Source organism: Saccopteryx leptura, chromosome 10 (genome assembly GCF_036850995.1).
Source record: "Saccopteryx leptura isolate mSacLep1 chromosome 10, mSacLep1_pri_phased_curated, whole genome shotgun sequence".
Lineage (NCBI taxonomy): Eukaryota > Metazoa > Chordata > Mammalia > Chiroptera > Emballonuridae > Saccopteryx > Saccopteryx leptura.
Window position 1 is genome coordinate 15,389,084 of NC_089512.1, and position 27,082 is coordinate 15,416,165.

Sequence of the window (27,082 nt, forward strand, 5' to 3'; positions counted from 1 at the left end):
TTAAATCCTCTACTACACAAGGAACAGGATCCTGGTCTTTCTCCAGTGCATTGAACCGAGAGCCTCTTCTGGAATGAATGACAGGTCTGTGTCTATTAGGTATGTCATGGACTCTATATCCACCCCCCAATCTACGCTCCGCCCGTAGCATTCTTCCCGGGTAGTAATTTTTTAAAATCACTCGTTTTCATTTGGAAAATAAGGCTTTTAGCGTTTCAACCACACCCACTCACCCTGGTTTCCTACAGTCGGAAGTGCCACCCCGGCCCACTTACCCAAGCCCACTAGGCCAGGGCAGGTGCAGCCTTGAACAGGCACACGTACCAACCACCTCGCTTTCCCAGCCCGGGGCCTGGGGGCATAGGGGCTGGTCGGGCACCACGGCCCCGGAGGAGCCTGCACCCCACCGGCGGTCGCCCCCCGCCACCCTCCCTCCCGCGCGGCCCCGGCAGCTCGCCGTGGCGGTGCAAGGTAGCAGGAGCATCGCCGCCTCCGTGGCGCGCAGCTCGCCCCGCGAGAGTCGGGTACACACACTCCGCCCGGCGGGGTTCAAGCCCGTCCCGCCGCGCGCGCCGCCGCGGCCACAACTACTTCCGGGTGAGCGGGTCGCCGACCCTGTGGCCCCGCCCCTCTCTCGCCTCCTCCGCCCGCCGCTCGGGCTGCGGCTCCTCCCGGGGGCCGGTTCCCGCTGTCTGAGCCGCAGCGTCGAGGGGGACACCGGCGTGACTGGCAGACCGGCCGCCGGCGCCTGGAGCTGCTGCCGCGTCCAGCCCGGCCCGCTCGGCCGGGGACCTGGGACCGAGTTCGCCCTCCGCGCCCCCCTCTCTCTCTGCTCCCCGCTCTTCGCCCCGGCCGGCTCCCGGCGGGGGAGCCGCGCTCCGGCCCTTCCCGGGCGGCGCCGCAGCCGCAGCCGCAGCCGCAGCCGCAGCCCGCGCCCAGAGCCAGGTGAGGGCTGCTCTTCCCGCCGCCGGGGGCCCAGCAGGGACAGGGGCCCCTTCCCGGCCTCTGCAGCCCCGGGTCCGCGCCGCCGCTGACCCCTGCTGGGGGCCGGGCTGGCCTGGCGCCGGCCGCGTCCCCCGCGGGCTCCGGGGTGGCGGTCACCGCAGCCTGCCCAGTCCCCCGCGTCACGCCTGATTTCTAACGCGCACCGCGGTCCGCGCGGGGGAAGGTGTTACTCCCATTGTAGGAGAAATCACACTGGGCTGCTGTCCCTCTGCCGCGGTGCTCGTGCGCCTGCTCCTCCTCCCCGGGCGCGGGACTCCCGGTTCTGTCCCCAGGCAGCCACCCCACGGAAAGGTGTCAGGCCGGTGGAGGGCGTAGCTTTTTTTATGGCCTTTCCCCCCCCTTCCTCCTTGACCCGAACTGCTGCGCGGGTAAAACAGGCGCTGGCTAGGAGTGTCAGGCATGGTGCTTGACTAATAAGGGGTGCTGTTCACACCCAGATTGTTAAGTTACACGGTCCAGTCGGGCCTGCTTCTCTTGCCTGTGGATATCCACTAGGAAGCAGGGGGACCCAAACCCACCTCTCTTTCTTTCTTACGGGGGATGGGGGGTGGGAGTTCAGGTGGTTGCTCTACTTGTTTCACCGTGGGAGAAACATGTATCAGGCTGCTGAGATGTGGCGAGGGAAATATTTTATCCTAAACTTGAACCAATGTGTAACTCATTTTCTTTGAGTTTCCATTTTATGACTCAGCATTTCTGCCATAAACAGAAAAAAATAACAACTGTAGAGTAGATTGATTGACTAAAAGATATATGTGAGGATAACGGAGTGGCCATTATTATTATTATTTATTATTATTATTATTATTATCATCATCATCTCAATAGGAAGAGAATGTAGACAGTAACAGCATCAGAAATGTAGAGCGGGGGATGGTTTGCTGTGTTCTTAATGTTTAAAATAACATTTTTTCAAGATAACATTTTATTTTGGGGATAAATCTGTTTTTGGAGAATGCAGAGTGTTGCAGATAAGAGTTGGTTGGCAGGGACTTGAGGTTTGCTGTGGTTTGAAAGTCTTGGAGAATTAACCCTGTTTTAGCAACATCATGTTCTGTTTAACAAATAGAGAGATGATGACCTAGTATTGTACTGATGTAGAATAAGAATTTTGGAAAGTGTGATTCATTTAGGAAGTTAAGTCACTACTTTGTGAATCATTGATACAGATCTTAAAATTGGAGTAGAGGAAAGCTAGAAGTTTGTTACTGCCTGTTTTATTAGATACTTTCACTCATTTTATAGAAGTATTACACTTTGTTCATTTTGTTGCTGGTATTAACTGTCATGCAGTATGGTAAGGAAATAAAAATGGAACTTTTGCAGAATGTTAGGGTATAGAATTGTTTTTTAGTTCCCAAGTGGATTGTTTTGATTTTTGCCCATATTTTCCCCGATGTGAGGAGATCAATGAAAAACTCTGGAAAATAAACATTAGTAAAAAGGACAGCTACTATCCTTAAGGTAGGGAAAAATTCACTGAAAGAATCTGCAGTATACAAAGTAGTCTTGTGAGTGAAAGGTCTTACCCATTTTGCAAATCCTTAAAAATGTGGAATGAGACTGTATGCTGAGTTCTTGTTTAAGTTCTGTTAAAGAAGAGAGTGTGTACTGAAGTTCTGATTTAGTATTGGAATGAATTCATTTTCAACTAGAAATAACTTTTATACTGAAGTGTAACTTGATCATTTTGGCTTATAAAATGTTGTTAAGCAAAATAACTTTGAATCGCAGTGTTCTTGATACTCCTTAGCCTGTTTTCTTTTTCTTCTTTCTGAAATTCAGCTTATTTTACCTTGATTTTTATTTACAAAGAACTTGAGTTATCAGTGATAAAGTAATGGTAAGTTTACCCGGTTGGTCTTGCTTACCAAATTCCCTTAATTCTTTGACAAAATTTTGGCATCTTGTTTCCTAGGTTATCGATTGTTATATTCAGTGTTCTCTAATGCTGCTTTTGATTTTTGTCCAGCCAGTAGTGACATAAGAGTTTCAGTTCCCTGTGAACAGAGATTTTCTTTCGGAAAATCCCTTGTGGAAACCACCACCACCACCGTCACTGAGTCTTGACCGAGTTACATGCAAGAGAAGCCTTCTTAGGTCAGAGTTGAGGCATCTCAAAAAGAAGAAAGTGATAGGGAGAATCGAGTTGACAAAGTAGAGTCTTTCTCTTTCAAAAACAAAAATGAAAACAGATCTTTACTAGAAATGAGAGGGAGGAGCAGTTTGTCGCAAAGCTCTTTGTGAATTGTTTACCCTGCTCTTAGGAACAGAATTGATGATGGAGAGAAAAAGTCTCCCTGTCTTAATGTTGAGGGTCACGTCAGAGGAGATGAATTTTCTGTTCTCACCTAAGATCATTGCACCCACAAAATAGAGGTCCTTTCGTAGCCTTTTCCTTTTTGTTAGTTGCTTTTTTGGAGAATCTGAATGGAGAGATGGTCTTTTAACCAGGAAAACATACTACCATGTCCAGTTTGCAAATAACGGGTAGACTTTATGACCATCATTCAGAACTCTTAAACTTAAGAAGAAAGAACGGAAGCAAATTTACCCTGTGAGTTTCCTACATTTCCCCCTTTAAGATAATAGATGGGACACCTGTGGAAATGATTTATTTTTGTGTACTGCCCATTGCACATTGAAAAGTTTCTGGCCTACAATAAATTGGGCCAGACTTAAAAGGAATCATACAATGGGCTAAAAACTGGCTTTATCATATGTTATACTTTTTCCTTTGTTCTGTTATTTCTTTATTTTTGTGGAGGGACAAAGAGAATTGTCTTTCTTGAAGAAACAGATTTGTTGAGTATGTATGCTTTTGTTTTGGTCTAGCGGTATAGGGACAGCAGCAGATAAGAGTAGAAATGGTTAAGAAGAGGCAAGAAATGGCATATATGGAAGGAGAATGCTCACTTCATGGGTTTAGTAGATTTTTTGCAGAATTTCTTTAATTGATAATATATTTATAAAGAAAATATTACATGGTAAAAAGGAAGTCTCCTTTCTACAACAAACTTCTGGCCTTTTCTCACTCCCCAAAACCCTAATCCAAGCAACCACTGTTAATGGTTTCCTGTGTTTCCTTCTCTAAATTTTATTTTTTTCCCTTTTATCGAATTTATTGGGTGACACTGGTTAACAAAATTATACAGTTTTCAGATGCACACTTCTAGAACACATCATTTGTACACTGTATTGTCGTCTCCATCCTATCCAAATTTTCTGTTACATATGTAGCCACTTATATATATATATTTAAGAAAAATGTCCTACAGCTTTCATTCTTACCCTTGATATGTCTTAGAGATCATTCTATATTAGTACATATGTCCATCTGATTTTGTTACTTTTTTATTGATTTTATTGGGCTGACATTGGCTAATAAGATTATATAGGTGTCGGGTGTACAATTCCACCTGTATATTGTATTGTGTGTTTGCTACCTCAAACACGTGTCGTTCCATCACCATTTATCTGCCTTACATATACCCTCTTCTAACTCCTCCATCCCCCCTTTCCTGTCTGATTTTTCAAAAAGACTGGATATCCTGCCTCATTTTCATGAACTATAATTTGTTTCCCATAATTTATTTTACCATTCCCTATTACTAAGTATTTTAGGTTGTTTTTAGTTTTCTACAAATGTTCCTATAATGAATAACTCACATATATAAGTCTTTGCACACTAATCCATAAGTATGTGTGTCATCCATAAGATGATATATTGAATCACTTTAAGTGTGACTGCAAGATTGGGATTTATGTTGTGAAATCTAAAATTTTATTTCTATCCTATATTGAGCTTTATTTAAAAGTAGAAGTTAACTTTTTCTTTCTTTTTTATTTCCATTGATTTTTTGAGAGGAGAGAGAGAAAGAGAGAAGTGAAACGTCAACTCATTGTTCCACTTGGCTGTCCACCCATTGATCCCTCCTCATGTACGCCCTGACCAGGGCTCAAGCTGGTGTCCTTGGGATTGAGCCTGTGGCCTCAGGATTGGCGGGCGACCTTGACGCTCCGGGACAACGCTCTATACATTGTGCCCCTGGCCAGGGCTTAACTTTTTTCTTAACCTTCTGGAAAGAAAAAGGAGCTTGCATTCTTCTTTTTTTAAATCTACATTGATTTGAGAGAATTTGAGAGAGAGAGAGATAGGAAGGGGGGGGGAAAGATATAGAGAAGCATCAGCTCATTTTACTTAGTTGTGTACTCATGGATTGTTTCTCTAACGTCCCTGGACCGGGGTGGAACCTGAGATCTCTGGTGCGGGTCGATGCTTTATCCACTGGGCCACCAGGCAAGGGCCGACTACTTGTGTTCTTTATCCTCCTCTCCATTTAAAATAAATACTGCAACTGCGTTTTATAAGGCAATTTAAAGCATTTTAGAGTGACAAGTGGTTAAGTTTTATTATCCTGGTAAGGGTAAAAATATTGTAGCTTAATGACCTGCTGTAATAGACAAATCACTTCATTTATATTTGGTAATAGTGAAATGAATACCTTTTGTAGGAGGTTGGTTGTTTTAGGACCTTATGACCAATATAAATTAAAAACATTGTATATAGTTTAACTTCTTGCCCTGCTGAAGTTTGCTACTATATTACTAAAGTCATGAGGGAAATAAATAACCCATTTCTCTTTTTCTTTTATCTTTCTCATGCTAGTCTATTCATAATAAAATAAAGCTCTGTGCAATTTGAGACCCAAAAATCCTTTTGCAAACCACAGTGCTATTGATGGGTTAATTTCCCAAGGCAGGAGGTAGATACAGATTTAGTCTTTATTCTGCAGAGTGTTGTGAGCAAAATAAAGGTTTAAAATTTTTTATTTCTATGAAATATTGCTCACTCATGACCAGAAGGAGGTTCAGGAATCTTTGCCCTTTTAACATGAGAGAAACTAGAGGAAAAAGAGAATGCTAAGGGAGCAACGTGTTGTGATGAAGTTGGAACTTGTGAGTGGCAGTTTCCCTGGCTGGTGCCCAGGGTCTATTTTGAGGCCTGTCAAGCTTGCCTGACAGAACCTACCACATAACTGTAATCTGTCCTGGCCCTGCTGCAAGTCAGGAAGGCCTGTGGTTGAGGAGAAGTGGCAGCCGCAGAGGAGGAGCCTGCAAAGGACATTTGCCTTCCGAAGATTAAGGCGGCATTTTGGGGTGAAGATCTGCTTAGCATGCACATCCTAGGATCCAGTTTTCTGTCTTCCTGTTGAAAGCAAAGAGCATGATTATGGAAAACAAGTGAGGAAAGTATTTTAGAAAAATGTGCACAAGCAGGAGCACAGGGTTAAACCGGTATTGATATTATGTTCTGGTCCTGAGGGTGTTTGCAAAGAATCAGTCACATTACTATTACTGACATAAGCCCCTGGTCGAAATAGTCTAATTCAGAGACCTTCCCACTTGTCATTGGGTTCAAAAGGACACTGAGAATGATGTGCTGTTTAGCAGGATTATTTTGAGATCATGCAGAGAAATTAGCTTCTTTCCAAATTCTCATTCTCTTTTTCCCATGGAACTGTTACAGTATCATGTACAGTAGTTATCTCTTGAAACTCTTGGTTATGACCAGATGCTGTCTCCCAGTAGGGCTGTCTGTACTGTGTGCTTTCTTATAAAAAACTTGGTGTTTTCTGTACTTAGTGAATGAAGGTCATGATTGTAAAGTTCTTTAACTGATCTCACTTCTTAGACTAGAAAACTGTAAAAGAGCTTAGTGCTCCACCCTTTGGATCAAGGTTCATGTCACCATATTTAACAGTAGCCTGGATTGAAGTCAAGGTTGTTTGAAGAATTTGACAGATAGACTTAATTTACAGATGCAAAGCCTGCATCCTTTCTTTTGCTTTAGGTTAGGTTGTGACTCCAGGAAATTGAGTTTTTCCCTTGTCCTTAGAACTTCGGATTTTTAGCATTTGATGATGATGGTGATGATGATGATGGTGGTGGTGGTGGTGATGATGATGTAGTTGTACTTAGTGTTCAGTGTGAGGAGAAAAAAATAAACTCGATTTTTTCCCCTCTCCTGTTACCTGGTTTATTCCTGATATCTCCCTACCCCATTTCAGCCTTTCACACTCACCCACCTCCAAAAAAAGCAGAAAGAACAAAAAAAACTGAGGTTAGAACAGAGCAGAGGTGAGAGAGGAAACGAGGTTGGGAAGGGAGAGCTTGGAGTACAGGGCATGTGGGGTGTTTTTATTTTCTCGGAAGTGGGATACTAAAACCTTTTTTTTTAAAGATTTTATTTATTTATTTCAGAGAAGAGAGAGAGAGAAAGAGAAAGAGAAAGAGAGAAAGAGAGAAGGGGGGAGGAGCAGGAAGCATCAGCTCTCATATGTGTCTTGACCGGGCAAGCCCAGGGTTTTGAACCAGTGACCTCAGCGTTCCAGGTTGATGCTCTATCCACTGCGCCACCATAGGTTAGGCTATTAAAACCTTTTTTAAAGAATCATTATTCATCCTTTTCCATTTTTTTTCACGTTGAGCCCTGTATATCAGTTTTCCTTTGTTATGAACACCAAAATTTTAACTAGGTTTGATATAACGTATCTCTACTGCTTTAGGAAACAAATTTAATTTTTATTTCTGATCACTTTGTTATTCTTTAAATGTCCCCCCACCTTTCCTAAGTAGAAATATTTTAACACCTAGGAGCAATCTTTTGACTTTTTTCTAAGTTAAAGAGAGCACAGTATACTGTGTGCAGAGGATTAAGATGTTTAAATATTTATTTATTTGTGTTAAATGATTTAAATCATTTATAACAAACAGTACAGTTAATAAATATACATGTTGTTGCTATATTTAAAAACATATATATTTAGTAAGTGATCCAAGGATTAGAAGATGAAAGAAAGAAAAAAAGTCAGTTTTAGAGATGTTTCTTCCCCGTAATGGTTGTTACTATATTTAAGTGGACAGTCAAGGAAATGAGATGGTCGCTGTCTCCTGTTTTACCAAGCTCACCCTTTGCTACCCATCCAAAGTTGTTTTTTCTTAATTGCTTTCAGAGAGAGGATGGGGAGAGAGGGAGACAGAAACCTCAATCTGGTCCTGGATGTGTCCTGACCGAGGGTCGAACCGGGCACCTCTGCATATCAGGACGATGCTCCAATCACCGAGCTATCCAGCCAGCGCGCCCCATCCAGAGTTTTTTTTTTAAATTGTGATAAAATAAACATGCCAGAATTTACCCTTAAACCATTTTAAGTGTAAAATTTAGTGGTGTTAGCTACATTCACACTGTTGTGCAACCATTACCACCGTCTGTCTTGAGAACATTTTTCATCTTACAAATGGAAACTCTTTACCTATTAAACAATGACTCCTCATTCCCCACAGCCCTTGGTAACCACTATTTTGCTTTCTGTCTCTATGAATCTGACTACTCTAGGCACCTTATATAAATGGAATCACATAGTATTTTTCTTTTTGTGTCTGGCTTATTTCGTACAGCACGTCCTCAAGGTTCATCCATGTTAAAGCATATGTGAGAATTTCACTCCTTTTAAAAGGCTGAATTGCCTGACCAGGTGGTGGCGCAGTGGATAGAGCATCGGACTGGGATGCAGAGGACCCAGGTTTGAGACCCTGAGGTCACCAGCTTGAGCACGGGCTCATCTGGTTTGAGCAAAAGCTCACCAGCTTGAACCCAAGGTCTCTGGCTCGGGCAAGGGGTTACTCGGTCTGCTGAAGGCCTGCGGTCAAGGCACATATGAGAAAGCAATCAGTGAACAACTAAGGTGTTGCAACGAAAAACTGATGATTGATGCTTCTCATCTCTCCGTTCCTGTCTGTCTGTCCCTGTCTATCCCTCTCTCTGACTCTCTCTGTCTCTGTAAAAAAAAAAAAAAAAAAAAAAGATCCTAAAGGCTGAATTAATATTCCATTGTATGTATATACCACATTTTGTTTATTTCATAAGTGTTGACAAACACTTAATTTGCTTTCACCCTTTGGCTACTGTGAATAATGTTGCTAGGAGCACAAGTGTATAAAAGTCTAACTAAGTTCCTGCTTTCATTTCATTTTATTTTATTTCATTTCATTTTATTTTGGTGTCTACTCATAAGTGGAATTGTTGAATTATATAACAATTCTGTGTTTAGTTTTTTGAGGAATTGCCGTAGCATTTTCCATAAAGCTGTACCACTTTACTGTCTTACCAGCAATGTACACTTGTTATTCTCTCCCTCTTTTTTTAATAGCCATTCTAATCAGCATGAGGCAGTCTCTCCTTGTGGCTTTGGTTTTTGTTTTATTTTATTTATTCATTTTAGAGAGGAGAGACGGGGGGGGGGGGGGTAGGATGCATCAACTCCCATATGTGCCTTGACCAGGCAAGCCCAGGGTTTCAAACCTGCAACCTCAGCATTCCAGGTCCACGCTTTATCCACTGAGCCACCACACATCAGGCCTTCATGGTGGCTTTGATGTGCATTTCCCTGATGATTAGTGATATTGAGCATCTTTTCATATACTTATTTGCAATTTGTATATCTTCTTTGGAGAAATAGCTATTCAAGTCCTTTGCGCATCTTTGAAATTTTTTGTTGTTGTTATCTTTGAAATTTGTTGTTGTTGTTGTTATTGTTGAGTTTTAGGGGTTCTCTGTACATTCTGGATATCAATCCCTTATCAGTTTTAGGACTTGCAAGTATCTTCTCCCATTTTGTGGGTTGCATTTTTACTGTTGATAGTGTCTTACGCACACATTTAAAATTTTTTTTTTTTATCAAGTGAGAGGCAAGGAGGCAGGCACAAATGTTTTTAATGTTGATGAAATTCAACTTAGCTACCTTTTCTTTTGTTGCCTGTGCATTGGAGTCATAGCCAAGAAATCATCACCAAATCCAGTATTATAAAGCTTTTCATGTGTTTTTTCCCTAAGAGTTTTATAGTTTTAGCTTACATTTATTGATTCATTATGACTTACTTTTTGTATATGTTATAAGGTAAGGGTCTAGCTTTATTTTGCATGTGGATATCCAGTTTCTCCTGCACCGTTTATTAAAAAGACTGGCCATTCCCCATTGACTGGTCTTGACACTTTTTAAAAAAAATATTTTTATTTTATATATATATATTTTATTTTTTTGTGGCAGGGAGAGTCAGAGAGAGAGACAGATAGGGACAGACAGACAGGAAGGGAGAGAGATGAGAAACATCAATTCTTCGTTGCAGTCCTTAGTTGTTCATTGATTGCTTTCTCATATGTGCCTTGACTGGGGGGCTACAGCAGACCAAGTGACCCCTTGCTCAAGCCAGCGACCTTGGGCTTTAGCTGGTGAGCCTTGCTCAAACCAGATGAGCCCACGCTCAAGCTGGTGACCTCAGGGTCTTGAACCTGGGTCCTCCACATCCCAGTCTGATGCTCTATCCACTGCGCCACCGCCTGGTCAGGCAGATCTTGACACTATTGTTGAAAATCATTTGACCATATATGCCAGGGTTTGTTTCTGGGCTCTCTATTATGTTCTTTATGTCTTTATGCCAGATATATACTGTTTTGCTTACTGTGGTTTTCTAGTAAGTTTTGAAATTAGGAAGTGTAATACTTCCAATTTTATTTTTTTTTTCAAGATTGTTTTGTCTATTTGGGGTCCCTTGCGATTTCTCATGAATTTTAATTTAATTTAATTTTTTTATTCAATGAGAGGGGGGAAGGCAGAGACATACTCCTGCATGTGCCCTGACCAGGATCCACCTGGCAAGCTCACTAGGGGGCGATGCTCTACCCAGCTGGGGCTTTGCTCTGTTGCTCAGCAACTGAGCTCTTCTTAGCACCTGAGATGAAGGCCATGGAGCCATCCTCAGCACCCAAGACCAACTCACTCCAATCAAGTCATGGCTGCAGAAGGGGGAGAGAGAGAGAGAGAGAGAGAGAGAGAGAGAGAGAGAGAGAGAAAAGCAAGAGGGGGAGGGGTGGAGAAACAGATGGATGCTTCTCCTTTGTGCTTTGACTGGGAATCGAACCTGGGACATCCACACACTGGGCTGATGCTGTACCACTGAGCCAACCAGCCAGGGCTGAATCTTAATTTTAGGATGGTTTTTCTATTTTTGCAAAAAATGTCATTAGGATATGATAGAGATTACATTGAATCTATAGATTTCTTTGGGTGGTATTGCCATTTTAACAATATTAAATCTTTTAATCCATGAACACAGGGTGGCTTCATTTGCTTATGTTTCCTTTAAGTTCTTTCAGCTGTGTTTTGTAGTTTTCAGTGTACAGGTCTTTTACCTCCTTGACTAAGTTTGTTCCTATTTTTTTCTTTTTGATGCGGTTGTACATATATGGAATTGTTTTAATTTTCTTTTTGGATTATTCAGTGTTAGTATATAGAAATGCATCTGATTTTTTTTGAAACTGATTTCATATCCTTACAACTTTTCTAAATTCATTCATCGAAAGTTTTAAAAGCTGTTATATTTGTTTTTTATGTTGTATAAAAAATTATGTAAGTTTAGCAGCTTAAGACAGCACACATTTATCATCCTTGGGTTTCTTTGGGGCAGGAGTCTGAGCATGACTGAGTTGGGTCCTCTGTATAGAGTCTCATGAGGCTGCAGTTAAGGTCTGAATTCTCCTTTGGAGATATGACTGATGAAAATCTGCTTCCATGCTCACTTAGGTTTTTAGTGGAATTAATTTCTTTGCGGTTTTAGGACTCTTCACGCTTGTAAGGCTGCTTTCAGTTCTTACAGGCAACCTGAAGTTCCTAGCCCCATGGTGTTTCCCCATATGACCACTTCATCAAGTCATCAGGAGAATCTAGAGCAAGTGTGCTGGCTAGCTGTCTTATGTAATGTGGCATAATCATGGGAATGACATCTCATAACCTTTATCATGTTCTATTGGTTAGAAGTGGTTCACAAGTCCGGCCCACATTCTTGGGCAGGTGTTTACACAAAGGTGTGAACAGCAGGAGGAGGAATAATAGGGGGGAGGCACCTTAGAGTCTGTCATAACTGGTTACAAAATAGTAAATATTTTACAAACCCATTTTTGTTTAAAAATATACATACAATTAAAAGTATCTCCAGATGGTGGAATGCTGGGGATTTTTATTGTTATATTGTATTTCTTTTTTATTTTCTTTCACTTCCCCTCCCTGCAGCAATTTAATCACTTGCTGGTGTTTTTATTATAATGAAGTAAATATTGTGTAATGCTCAGCCAGATAGTGTATCCTTTTTTTTTTTTCAATTTTAGTGAGAGGAGAGGAGCCAGAGAAACAACAGATTCCCACATGCTCTCCAACTGGGATCCAGCTTGTAAGCCCACTGGGGGCGATGCTCTGCCCATCTGGGGCTGTTGCTCTGTTGCACTGGAGTCATTTTTTAGCGCCTTAGGTGGAAGCCATGGAGCCGTCCTCAGCACCCAATGCCAACTCCCTCGAGCCAGTTGAGCCATGGCTGTGGGAGGAGAAGAGAGAGAGAGAGAGAAGGGGGAGAGGTGGAGAAGCAGATGGTCGCTTCTCCTGTCTGCTCTGACCAGGAATCGAACCCAGGACATCCACATGCCAGGTGAACACTCTATCACTGAGTCAACTGGCCAGGGCCAAAATATAGCTTTATTTATTTTTTATTTATTCATTTTAGAGAGGGGAGAGAGAGAGAGAGAAGGGGAGGAGAAGCAGGAAGCATCAACTCCCATATGTGCCTTGACCAGGCAAACCCAGGGTTTCAAACTGGTGACCTCAGTGTTCCAGGTCGACACTTTATCTGCTGTGCCACCATAGGTCAGGTGGTAATGTATCCTTGATTATTTAATTTTCAGTTTTTCAGAGAGTAAACAGATTTTTTTTGTTTTTTGCTTAGTTTTGTAGTTACCATATTTTCCCCAAGTGCTCCAACAGATTTTTCAAGTGTCTATCCTACCTAATTTATTTTGAGAAAAATAATTGGTTTGTGAAATATAGAGAAATATAAAACAAAATGTAGTTTTTGGAAAAATAATAAAATGAGTATCTGTGGTCTCACTACTTGGGTCAAGAAATTGAACATTAGCCCTGGACAGATAGCTCAGTTGGTTAGAGCATTGTTCCAAAGCACAGAGGTTGCCGGTTTGATCCCCGATCAGGGCACATACAGGAACAGATTGATGTTCCTGTCTCTCTCCCTTTCTCTCTCTCTAAAATCAATAAAATAAACATTAAATTGAACATTACATACATTTATCCTAGAGGTTTCCTATATATATTTTTTATTGGTATCCGTACCCTTCCAGGTAATGACAATCCTGTTTTACATGTTAATCACTCTTGGGACACACCTGGCCCCTACCCTTGCAATCCATTCCACTTTCCTTATCTGTATTTCTAACTTATTTGTGGCTTAATTATGAGAAACAGAAAATGGCTCTACCACCTTTTTGTGTCTTTCAGTGAGGATAGCTAATGTACTTTAACAAACAAACCCCAGCTTGCAGTGGTTTAACACAAAATCCATCACTCACACCTCTGTCTTCTATGAGTTGGAAATAGTGGCAGAGGAGTAGTTTGTTCTACAGAGTCATCCAGGGACTCAGGCCCCTTTCTTGCAGTAACCTGGCTGTCTCTTGGGACCTCAGAGACTTTCACTGAGTTTTTTGCATTTCACTGGCAGACTTAAGGGCAAAAAGAAGGGAGTGTGGTAGACTGAGTGAGGAAAGTTTGGTGGCCAAGCCTGGACACGGCATATATCCCTTTTGCCCACATTCCGTTGGCCAGAACTCAGTCTGGCTGTACGTCATGGCAGTGAAGTCTGTGAAACATATCATAGCCGTGGGCAAAGAAGGGAAATGGCTTGGTGAACAATAAGCCAATCTCTGTTGCAGTATGTATCTTTAAGCAGTATATTCTTAGGTTTTCAGAAACCGAATTGCAACTTTAAATCGAGCTATGAAAGGAAAGGTCCACACTGACACTATTAAATGCAGGTTCCCAGGAGAAGATAAGCTGAACAGAATCTTCCATGAGCCCTTTCTGGTAAGTCATTGGGCAAGTATGATAGTCCTGGGAAACCATAAGACTCACCACAATCAGGGCATCTGGCGGAGCTGATCTTTACACGGCACTAAATATCTCAAAGTATGGTTGAGGGAGTATGTTGCTCTATATACAGGGTAGGGCAAAACTAGGTTTATAGTTGTTTATATGGAAAATAATACATTACTTAATAAACAATAATACAGGAATAAACTTTGTTTCACGTACTCACAACTGTAAACCTACTTTGTGTTTTCGCTTCTAAGCCCATCATGCTCTAGCTCTCAGGAATAGGTAAAAGCAAAATACTTCTGTGGTGTGAAATAAATCCTCAGCCAGTGTAGGCACCAGGGGGAGGGGACAGCAGAAACTTCATTAACATGGGGTTAAGACAAGTTAAATTCATGTAAAAATCTGGGCAAGGTTCACCTCAGGGGCTTGGCCCTGGCCAGTTGCTCAGTGGGTAGAGCGTTGGCGTGGTGTATGGACGTCCTGGGTTCCATCCTCGATCAGGGCACACAGGAGAAGCGATCATCTGCTTCTCTTCCTCTCCCGCAGCCAGTGGCTCTGTTGGTCTGAGTGTAGGCCCCAGGCACTGAGGATAGCTCGGCTGATTCGAGGATTGGCCCCACATGGCCTTGTGGGGTGGGTCCTGGTTGGGGTGAATGCAGGAGTCTATCTCACTGTCTTTCCTCCTCTCATTTAAAAAAAAAAAAGGAAAGGATAAAAGAAGTTTTGCTCTGGCCAGTTAGCTCAGTCGGGTAAGAGCATCATCCTGAGAAGACAAGGTTGAGGGTTTGATTTCCTGGTCAGGACACATACAGGAGCAGCCCAATGTTTATTTCTCTCCCTGCCTGTTTCAAAAAGAAATAAAATAAAAAGTCTCGAAGGCTGTGCAGGTTTTGGTGGTGACATCCTCCATTATCTTTGGCATTACTCTGCTTAAATCTGTAGCTCCTTGGGCTCTCTCTCTCTCTCTTTCTGTCACTCTCTCTCATCCTGCTGGGGATCAATCCGCTGTGCCTCTCTTATGCTGAGTTTCCTTTCTCTTGATTTTTATTTAATGGAGTATATTTTATAGTAGCTGATTGACAAAGGATGTAAAAGAGGTGAATTTTTGAGACCATGCATGTCTGAAAATGTTTTTAATTATCAAGTATGAGAATAGAATGGTTTGACTGGCATGGGCTATTTATAGGTTGTCTATAATTTAACTTCACAAATTTGAAGGAATCACTTTATTGTCTTCTTGTTTCAGAATTACTGTTGGAAGTATGAATCCATTCTGTTGTTAATCCTTGATACCTGACCTGATTTTCCCATCCTTTGAAGCTTGTAAAATTATTCTTGTTCGCACTGTTTGAATGCACTATGATAATTCACTATGAATACCTTGGTGTGGACTCAGGACTAGTGTTGAGCATTTTGTGGGCTCTTTGAATCTAGCAACTCATGTCCTTCTAGGAAGTTGTTTTATTATTAACGGTATCTTCTCTCTGTTTCTGTGTGTATGTGTTTATTGGGTGGGGGGGTGGCATGGGATGGTGGAATGAGCAGACACGGGAATGGGGAGGGTCAGTTTCTCTTTATTTTTATAAAAAGGAGCCACCAAATGTCGGTATTAGGACTTTTGTAAGCAGAAGTAAATGCAAGTGTCTCTGAATTGGAGTGGTACCTGGATTAGCCCCTCTCCCAGCTGTGCTGTTAGTCCTGCTCTCTGCAGTTATTCCCCAGGAACACTGTACTGATAGTGTGTTATGTCTTGTTGACTTCTTCCTCTGATGGGTCTGCCTGGTATCTTGCCTACCATTCAGGACATTTCTTTGCCCTTTCTAAGATAGGATTAAGCTACACAAAGCTGACCGACAAACATGGCTCAAAACAGGGAAAATGTTGTCATCTTCCTTTCTCATATAAAAGTATCTCCTACCACTATTACTTTTTCCCAGTGAGTGAATTAGATGGGGGGAAGTAATCATAAAGGTCTTCAGGGAAACCTGAACATTTTCAGAGAATTGTGCTCAGATAATAAAAACTTGTAGACTTGAAAATTGATGTTTTTTCAGGACGTTGAGGACATTAGTGGTTGCTTCTTTGTTCTAATTTGACCTGTTGATTCCAGTCAGATTTTTAATTTAAAAAAAATTGTTTTTTTTTTAATTTTTTTTTACAGAGACAGAGAGTGAGTCAGAGAGTGAGTCAGAGAGAGGGATAGACAGGGACAGACAGACAGGAACGGAGAGAGATGAGAAGCATCATTCATTAGTTTTTCATTGCGCGTTGCAACACCTTAGTTCATTGATTGCTTTCTCATATGTGCCTTGACCGCGGGCCTTCAGCAGACTGAGTGGCCCCTTGCTGGAACCAGCGACCTTGGGTTCAAGCTGGTGGGCTTTTCCTTAAACCAGATGAGCCCGCGCTCAAGCTGGCGACCTCGGGGTCTCGAACCTGGGTCCTCCGCATCCCAGTCTGACGCTCTATCCACTGCGCAACCGCCTGGTCAGGCCAGATTTTTAATTTTAAAGGTTAATTCAGTGGTGCTCATTGTATTTAAAATTAGCAATGTGTTTTTCATTTACTTAGAATTTATTATGTCTCCAAAAGTGATAGTAAATCTGGTAGAAAATTATGATTTAAAAACCAGAGATGACGAACATAAATTTTTATAGTCCTTGTTTATTGAAAACCATGAAACATTATGGAACGAAATTAAGAAAATATTTGTTTATTGCAGTTTGCAGTTCCTGTACCTCTTGTTCTCTCAGTTGTCTACCCTTCTCAACTAGTCATTTTTCCCCCAACACTTTATTATAGAAAATTTCAAATATACAGAAAAGTTGAAAGAGTTCTACTTTTAACATGCAGGTAGCTATTTGGATTCTACTATTAATGTTTTATTATACTTTATCATCTATCTATCCCCTATATCCATCCCTCTATTCGTTATTTCATTTTCTTGGATGAATTTTAAAATAAGCAGAAGATATAAGTACGTGTCAACCCTAAATATTTCAGTATGTGCATCGTTGACTAGAGTTCAATATTTATTTAGAGGTCTTTTTCTTTTGAAGTAAAAATTACATAGAAAGGTATGAGTAGATCTTAAGTGTACCAAGTAATGACTTCTATCTTTTGTTTCCTTCTAAGTGTTCTATTTTTTTTTTTTAATTGTTCAGTGAGAGGAGGGGAGGCAGAGACAGACTCCTGCATGCGCCTGAACCAGGATCCACCTGGCAAGCATAGAGCCATCCTCAGTGCCTGGGCACAGGCACAACTCGCTCTAGTCAAACTATGGCTGTAGGAGGAGAAGAGGTGGGGGAAGAGAGAAGCAAGAGGGGGACGGGTGGAGAAGCAGATGGGTGCTTCTCTTGTGTGCCCTGACTGGGAATTGAACCCCGGACATCCACACGCCAGGCCAGTGCTCTACCACTGAGCCAATCAGCCAGGGCCATTCTAAGTGGTCTAATAAGGCGACTAACACCCATTATAAGGCTACACTCCTAAACTTGTGTATTCATTTAGATTTTCAAAAATAGACTTGGAATTCCATAAAGTACCATAAAAAAACTTTTATTTTATTATGTAAATGTGCTGGAAAGTATAATGATTAATCTATAGCCATGATGGTGAACCTTTTTATAAAAACTGCCCACTTTTGCAGTGCTGGTCAGCCTGGTCCCTCCCGCCCACTAGTGGGCGTTCCAGCTTTCAGGGTGGGCCAATTGCTGCGCCGTTTGGTTGCTCTGCTACCACCCACCAAGCTGGAACGCCCACTAGTGGGCGGGAGGGACCAGGTTGACCAGCACTGCAAAAGTGGGCGGTTTTTATAAAAAGGTTCGCCATCACAGTACTACAGGCATTTTTATTTTTTCCAGATTGTTCCATGCTTCAGCAAAACTTCTTAGCATGGCTAATGCTATATAATGCATGCTAGAGAAAATAACTTGAGGATACTTTTGGTTAGTTAAAAGTATGAAATTGTAAAGAAAGGCAAGGATTGCCCTTTTATCAACTTCATAAGCTAAATATGTAAAAGAGATAGTTAATTCAAGACACTTAAAACATTTATGGAGTGCTTTATAAGTTTGTTAAGGGATTGTGTTTATCTTAACTCCTTTAAGCCTCACATTAACCGTGTTAAATAGTTGGACCCTTGTTTCCACTCCACAGATGAAGAAACCAAGGCTTAGGCAGTAGGAAGGGCAGACTTGTGCACTCAGGTTCTCTCACTTGAAATCTTGTTCAATGGGGAACAGTTGCAGTCACACTAAGTCTTTAGTTCAGGTGCCATTCCAGATACTGCGAAATGCTGATGACTAACTAGCAAGTGTTTTATTGTGCAGACCAGTGTTATCTGTAATGGCAGCTCTGATAGAAAGACTTATCATGACAATGTTTTGAGTTCTCTGTGATGAAATATTTAGATATAAGGGAACTGCAGCAATCAGTACCAGACAGAACTGTGTGCTGTATTTAGAATGTGACATACTCACATAACATACACATTCTGTTCTCACAAAAGGGAGCAATCTCATGATTGAAGTATCACTTAATGTGGCAGAATGCCTGTTTTTCAGAAATGTGTTACATGAGGAGCTCATTGGGGAAGAGAAAGCCTTATTGATGTATCTGTCTATTTTGGAAGGTTTGTATTCCACGACATTTTGAAGGTATTTCTCTCTTTCGCTTCGATAGACCAGTACTTAAAGACAAAACCATCTGGAGAGAATCAGCTTGATGTTATCTAGGTAAAGGGCCTGATAAAACTCAGGCCGCTTTGTTGTTGTTGCTGTAAAGGCTTAGGTCTTGGTTCGGTCAGTAGCACAAAGGGAGAGCTGAGCACCGTTCCGTGGCCCCTGAGGAAGAGTGCGAGGAAACCTGCTCAGGGCAGAAACTCACCGCAAGTCCTTTGAGGGTCAGAAGCTGGATATAATCTATTTGAGTCTGCGTCCTGATTTCTGTTAGTTTGTTGAAAAGCTGTTTTCCATGGACTATGCCAGAAATCTTATTTCTTTTAAGGTTTTCCCCGTCACTGATATAGAGTGTTCTGGAGTTGTTAGAAGATAGATTGCATAGGAGCTGAAAACCTTTAAGGATATTGGCCTTCAGAGTACAAATAATACAATTCTCTCAAAAGCACTATATTGTTTTTTGAAATAGGTAATGGTTGGTCTGCCTCTAGTGCAGTTGAAAGAGGTGACAGGACTTGACTAATCAGTTACGTAAGAAGGACAAGGAAGACAGACAGGAAGTTGGTCCCATTTCCTGTTTATCCTATGCCTCTGTCCCTTTTTTTGTCATCTTACTCCTGGGACTGGTTAGCCTGAAGCTTGTTGAAACAGTTTTGTTTTGAGGCATTTTTAAGAAAAGGTAGTTGTTCATGTAAATCTGTGTGCTAGGTATATCCTGGCAGGTCTAAGAGAGTGTTAGGAGAGAAAGAAACAAAATGCATTCTGGGAAAAGAGGAGAAAGAAATATATTCAAAATAGTACCAGCAGCAGTGGCTCCAGATAGTGTGTCTCAGCTGTTTAGTATATTGTGCCTAATTTGGGTGTGATCCACTTTGAGGCCAGTTGATTCTTTGAGCCTTGGATATGATTTTATTTTTTTTAATGTGTATATTGTTCCCCAGTGCTATTAAAATTTTAGCGAATCAAGAAGAAAAAAATGCATCCATAATCATAAATTCCTAATGATACTACTGTTGGGTATATTTCAAGCCAGATCTTTTCTTTTTCTTCTGTAATCATTTTTGTGTCTAGAATTAGAAAATGCCTATGTTTTTGTCTCTAGTTTCTGTGAAATGTCTTTCAATGTGTCCTCGGAAAGCTGGCTGAAGGATAATTATTGGCTGACACCACAGTATGTTAGCTAAATTGTCACTGTAGTCTTAAAAGGAACTTTGTATTGCATGCTGCTTTTTTCTCAATAGGTAATTAATGTTTGTACTCTGTTACTATTAAGTAAATGATGAATAGTCTTCAAAATTGTGCTGAAGATGAAGGAGACTAATGAGAAAATTCCTCTGTGATTTTTGGAAATTGTCCTGATTTGTAGCTTATATTTATCAGCTGCTGCTTTTAGACATTCGTTTTTGTCTGTTTCCATTTCAGTGAGTCCTCTTCTTACTTATATCCAGATATATACATATTTCTTTTTAGCAAGAGAGACAGACAGACAGGGAGAGATGAGAAGCATTAATTCTTTGTTGCGGCACCTTAGTTGTACATTGATTGTTTTTTCATATGTGCTTTGACTGGGAGGCTCCAGCTGAGCCATAGATCCCTCGCTCAAGCCAGTGACCTTGGGCTCAAGCCAGCAACCTTAGCTTCAAGCCAGTGAACTTGGGCTTCAAGCCAGCAACCATAGGGTCATGTCTATGATCTCATGCTCAAGCCGGTGGGTGACTCTGTGCTCAAGTCGACAACCTCAGGGTTTTGAACCTGGGTCCTCCACATCCCAAGCCGATGCTCTATCCACTACACCACCACCCAGTCAGGCCAGATATATCTTCTTAGGTAGAGTAATGAACTATCAGTCTTCATTCTGATTGACAGACAACAAACTAGCTCTATGGGAAATAAGTGGTGCCAGATAAAATGAGAATGGCTGGAATTTTCATTGAAGAAAACTTTTTCGGAAGAGTGGATTGGCTGATGGAGTGGTTGTTTTATTTTGCGTCTCAAACAAATTCCCGTACATTTAAGTCACTTATAGTTGTAATATAGTTTATTCTGACAGGGCATACTTACTTGAGAATTCCTTTGTAACTCACAGTATAATAAAGTTTCGCCAGTTTATTTTGTTAAAATTAGGGGAAAAAATTAAGTCAATGGATATTTAGCTAACTGAGCTAGTACTTCTCAGGAATGTATATAGGAGAGAGGGAAGTCATGTAAATTGGGGTATGTTCTCTAATGAGATACTTTACTTTCAAATATGCACCAGGTGTTAGAAAGAAAGGTTAACTGGTCTTCATCATCCTTGTTATTCAATCCTGGAGGATTAATTTTTCTTCTCTCTTGTAAAAATAGGCTTGTAATACTTATAACAGTAGTGAATCCATCATACAGACATTTATTTTTTCTTTCCAGCATCAAAAAGCCTGTTTATTTTTAATTTAGAAAATTAAATTTAATGAGGTAGCACTGATCATAAGAACACATAGGTTTCAGGTAGACATTTCTATGGCATTGGCCCTGTTGACTGCATTGTGTGCCCATCAGAGTCCGCATTTCCATCGCCGTGTATTTGTCTCTCTTTGCTCCCCTCCCCTTGTCCCCCGTAGATATATTCTCATCATTGGCCCATGTCAGTTTTATTTGTCACTCCCCGTGTGTGACGAATATGTGGCAGTAACAGGCCTTCAGATATTTGTTGCATGGATACTGTTGGTTATTGTTAATTGCAGTATAATATACAGGTACCTTCATTTGCTTTTATGTGGTAATGGTTTGATTGAATTTTTTTCTTAAATTACACTAAAAAACTAAGTTACCTTTGTAACTTTAAGGCACTATATGAAAAATTTTTGAGTGTGTTCTCTCAAAGCTTTAGGCTGAATGACTTTAGAAAAATTTTTTTTTTCTCGCTCTGGAATGGTAAGAGATTTTAGACATAGCTGTAGTAATGTTAAACAAGTAAAATCACTGTTGACTGCAGTTTTCTGAGGCTAATATTATAACATTCTCATAGGTTGCCCTGTGTAGTATGATGAAAAGGGTTGGGAGATCCAGTAATTAGTACAAATTTAAATATTCTAAAAATTATTGGAATAATTTAATAGTGAGATAAAGTATTTAATGATTAATTATAATATATAAATACATAAATATAATTTCTCTTTGTTAAAAGTGTATGAATAAGTGAGCATTCAAACTACACAAAGAGAAACATCCTCAATTATTCTGTTTCTGTTTATTTCAGGGCTGAAAACAGACTGAAATCATTTTTCAGAGTTAAAAGACGATCAAGAAGACAAGATGGGGACTCCTGGTTCTGGAAGAAAAAGAACACCTGTGAAAGACCGATTTTCTGCAGAAGATGAAGCTTTGAGTAACATTGCCAGAGAGGTGTGTGTGGAAAAAGCCCTCTCAACACTGACATGCACAGATGAGACTGTTGTAAAAATACGGGGTGAGAGAGATGGACATTCATTCACTGAGCTAGTTTCAGAATGTTTATTATAAATAATATGTTGTATTTGGCCTCTAAAATACTGTATTAGAATAAAATATAGTTGCCATCTCTTGGATATCTATTCAACTCATTTAAAATTAATTTTTCATTTTATTTTTGTGGATTATTTTGAGTTTCCAGGTACTTGTCCTAATGTATTAAAATTTATAATTAATCTTTAGCATTGAAACTTAAGGTAATTAGAATCTGAAGATAGGATAACTATATTAAAGATGCTCATTGGGCTATATACAGTTAATATATTCCAGGAGGTACTGTGTAAATGTTGACAGAAACAATCCTTATTTGGAATCTACTCAGATTCAGTGTCTTAGCTGTTTTTTTAAATATTGCAATGGAATTTTTATGTTTAAATTTTAGCTAGTAACAGAGCTTCTGAAGCATTTTTGTTTTGGTTTGTTGACAACTAAGAAAAAGAAAGAAAAAGAAAAAGGGTGTCACCTACTGAATCACTGGCAACATTTCCTGTTGCATATTGAAAACTTAAGATCGGCTCCTCGCAATGATTTCTTAGACGCCAACTTTGTTTCAGACTCTAGCTGCCAATCTTGCCATAAACTAATCTGGTGCAAGAATTGCTTAGAGTACTGTATTATTAAATTATATTTTTTTGAAGAGAATTATTCCCTCATCACTTCCTCTTTGTTATTCTTAGTAAATAGCTCATTTAAGACTAGTGCTGTTTCCTTTTGACAATGTTGTACAGTCATTTTTGGCCTAACGCATTGGTACGTTTTTCCTCTTGTAAGTTACTCAGTTAGCTTTTGAATTAGAAGTCAAGTTCTGTAAGAGGATATTTGAAGCAAAGAAAAGTAATCTAAAAACTGATGACAAAATTTATAGTACCTTAACAAAATTTAAAAAATCAGTGAGAAAAAAAAATTGGTGAGGTGTTTTAGATGAAAAGATAAGGATATTTAAAAATGAAATAAAATAGCTATTACTTTATAACAACATTAACTATTTGGATGACTGAGGTATTTTGGAGGCCACATAGGTTTAGTTGAAAATTGAAACTACTCACCCTGGCCAGATAGCTCAGTTGGTTAGAGGATTGTCTGGAAGAGCAGAGGTTACTGGTTTGATTCCCAGTTAGGGCACATACAGGAACAGACTGATGTCACTGTCCTCTCTCTCTCTTTTCCCCTACCTCTTTCTCTAAAATAAACATAAAAAAAGAAAAGTAAAAAAGAAACTACTCAAAGTGTTTACTTCCAAAATCGGAGGGCTATGCCCAGATTTCTGTAAGGAGAGAGAATACCAGCATCCTCGAGGCCCTTTTTCATACTGTTGTTAAGTATTTGAACTCTTTTTAGGGTATGATGCTTCATTTACAAAATTGGATAGCATTCTAACATCTAACATTTGAGTACTTACTATGTGACAAACATTATTCTAAGTATTTAAAATGCATTAATAAATTTATTCCTTACAAAATTCTGAGATTGATTTATTATTATCTTCATTTTATAAATGAAGAAACCATTGCACAGAAAAGTTAAGTAGCTTCCCTAAAGGTCACACAGCTAGGCTTATAGCAGAGCTTAGATTCAAACAAATGACCTCTGGCTCCAAAGTCTGAGCATTTAGCCACTCACTCTACTATACTGTTTATGAATCTTCTCCAACCCCTTCACTGATACCATATTTCCCCATGTATAAGATACTTCATGTATAAGACGCACCTTACTTTTGGGGCCTGAAATTTGAAAAAAAATGTATTACATAAAGTTATTGAACTCAAGTTTTATGCATAAAATTCATACAACTCATCCACGCAAAAAAGCGGGAAATGCAGGTAAAAAAATCTACAATCACTGTATAAGACACACCCAGTATTTCAACCCCAAATTTTTCAAAAAAGGGTGCATCCTATATATGGGGAAATACGGTAGCCTGTTTTTTTATATCTTTTCTTGATTTTTGAAAGCACTTTCACATCTTGGTTTTCACAATAAACTTATCAGGTAGGTAGGATAGGTATTATTATAGCCTTATTTCCAGATGAGGAAATAGGTGAAGCTGAGAGATAAATGTCAAAAAGATTTGTTTCCATATCTTGGCTGTTGTAAATAATGCTATAGTGAACATGGGGATGAATGTATCTTTTCGAGTTAGTGTTTTCATTTTCATCTGATAAATACCTGGAAATGGAATTGCTGAACATATGGGAGTTCTATTTTTAATTTTTTGATGAACCTGTATATCATTTTCTGTACTGGCTACAACAATTTTTATTTCCACCAGTTGTTCACAATACTTCTCTTTTTTCCAGTCCTTGCCAACACGTGTTATTTCTTGTCCTTTTGATCATAGCCCTTCTAAAGGATATGAGGTGACACCTCATTATGGTTTTGATTTGCATTTTCCTGATGATTAGTGATGCTGAACAGCATCTCATTAAACTGTTGACCATCAGTATGTCTTTGGAAAAATGTCCATTGAGGTCCTCTGACTAATTTTTTAAAAAAATTATTGGTTGATTGATTATGGAACAAGAGGAAGGTGGAAAGAGAGAGAAAGAGGGAAAAATCAAAACACTGATTTGTTGTTCCACTTATTTTTGCATTCATTGGTTGATTCTTGTATGTGCCCTGCCTAGGGATTGAACGTTCAAGCTTGGTTTATCGAGATGATGCTCTAACCCAGTGGTCCCCAACCTTTTTTGGGCCACGGACCAGTTTAATGTCAGAAAATATTTTCACGGACCGGCCTTTAGGGTGGGACCAATAAATGTATCATGTGACCGAGACAAGCATCAAGAGTGAGTCTTAGACAGATATAACAGAGGGAATCTGGTCATTTTTTAAAAATAAAACATCGTTCAGACTTAAAAATAAATAAGACAGAAATAATGTAAGTTATTTATTCTTTCTCTGCGGACCGGTACCGGTCCACGGCCTGGGGGTTGGGGACCACTGCTCTAACCAGCTGTGCTATCCGGCCACAGTAAGGCATTTCCATTTTTAATTTTTTGAGGAACCTCCATGTTATCTTCCACAGTGGCTGCACCAATTTGCATTCATCCTCACCAACACTGTTGTTTGTTGATTTATTGATGATAGGTATTCTGACAGATAGGAAGTGATATCTCATTTGGCTGTAATTTGCATATCTCTGATGATTAGTGACAAAGAGGGTCTTTTCATATATCTGTTGGCCATTTGTATGAGCTCTTTGGAGAAGTGCCTATTTAGATCCTTTGCCCTTTTTTAAATTGGATTGTTTATTTTGTTTTGGTGTTGAGTTGTGTGAGATCTTTATAAATTTTGGAAATTAACCCTTGATCAGATACATCATTGATGAATATGTTCTCCCATTCAGTGGGTTGTCTTTTTATTTTGTTGATAATTTCCTTTGCTGTGCAAAAGCTTTTTAGTTTGAGGTAGTTCCATTTGTTAACTTTTTCTTTTGTTTCCTTTGCCTGGGAAGATACATCAGAAAAAATTACTAAGAGAAATGTCCAAGATTTTACTGCCTATGTTTTCTTCTAAGATTTTTATGGTACTGAGTCTTACATTTAAGACTTGACTCCATTTTCAGTTTTTTTAATGTGGTGTAAGAAGGTGGTCTAGTTTTCCCAACACTATTTATTGAGTAGACTTTTCCCCATTGTATGTTCTTGCCTCCTTTGTTGAATATTAATTGACCATATTTGCATGGGTTTGTTTCTGGGTTCCCTATTCTTTTCCATTGATCTATATCTATATATTTGTTTTTAGGCCAGTACTGTGGTGTTTTGAGAACTATGGCCTTGTAGTATAGTTTGATATCAAGTATTGTGATTCCTCCAACTTCATTCTTTTTCAAGATTGTTGTAGCTATTCGGGGTCTTTTGTGGTTCCTTGTACATTTTTGGAATATTTGGTCTAGTTCTGTGAAATACACCATTGGTATTTTGATAGGAATTGCATTGAATCTATAATTTGCTTTGAGTAGTATGAGAGATTGTATGTTTCTAGGAATTTATCCCTTTTAGTTTTTCATAATATTTTCTTATAATCCTTTGTATTTCTGTAGTGTCAGTTGTTATTTTTCCTCTTTCATTTCTGGTTTTATTCATTTGGGTCCTCTGTTTTTCTTTGATGAGTCTGGTTAAAAGGACATCAATCTCGTATAATCTTTTTAGGAACCAGCTCTTTCATTGGTCTTGTTTTTTTTAAAGACGTGAGCCAGGGCTATGCTGCTGTCAGCTCACTGGAAAGTCAGGGGAAAAGGGGTCTTGGAGACAGGTTTAGAAGGTTAGCCCATGATTAGCTGCTGTTGCCCATTGCTTTCTTGTTTACAAGTCTTGTGGGGAATCTTAGAGTTTAGCTGAAAGATAACTCACTTAAAAAGGAGATTTGAGTGGGCATGCCCTGAAGAGGGCGTAACTTTGTATTTTAGTTTATGTATTGATTTCAGAGAAAGAGAGGAAGGCAAGGAGAGAGAGAGAGAGATAGCACATTGATTTGTTGTTCCACTTATTTTTGCATTCATTGGTTGCTTCTTGTGTGTGCTGGACCAGGACTGAACCCACAACTTTGGTGTATTCAGTTGCTGCTCTAAGCAGCTGAGTTATCTGGCCGGGCATATATATATATATCTTTATTATTTCCTTCCATCTACTCACTTTGGGCTTTGTGTGTTGTTCCTTTTCTAGTTCCTTTAGGTATAAGATTAGATTGTTTATTTGAGATTTTTCTTGTTTCTTGTGATAGGCCTGTAATGCTATGAATTTACCTCTTAGGACTGCTTTCTTTTTTTTTTTAATTATTTTTATTTATTTATTCATTTTAGAGGAGAGAGAGAGAGACAGACAGACAGACAGAAGGGGGGGAGGAGCAGGAAGCATCAACTCCCATATGTGCCTTGACCAGGCAAGCCCAGGGTTTTGAACTGGCGACCTCAGCATTTCC

General features: G+C 39.9%; 1 protein-coding gene across 17 annotated transcripts in view; it reads left to right on the forward strand.

The window, feature by feature from the left end:
* Positions 1–655: 655 nt before the first annotated feature.
* Positions 656–27,082, forward strand: part of LRRFIP2 (LRR binding FLII interacting protein 2) — a 109,239-nt gene continuing 82,812 nt past the window's right edge. For 6 of the 17 annotated variants that reach the window (XM_066350368.1, XM_066350374.1, XM_066350371.1 and 3 more), the window contains exons 1-2: positions 656–945; positions 21,912–22,057. In XM_066350368.1, the coding sequence (XP_066206465.1) occupies positions 21,968–22,057 (90 nt within the window). In that variant the 5' untranslated portion in view covers positions 656–945; positions 21,912–21,967. Of the gene's footprint in view, positions 946–18,609; positions 18,631–21,911; positions 22,058–27,082 lie in introns of those variants that run through there. The other 11 variants (XM_066350376.1, XM_066350375.1, XM_066350377.1 and 8 more) reach the window with 8 other exon arrangements.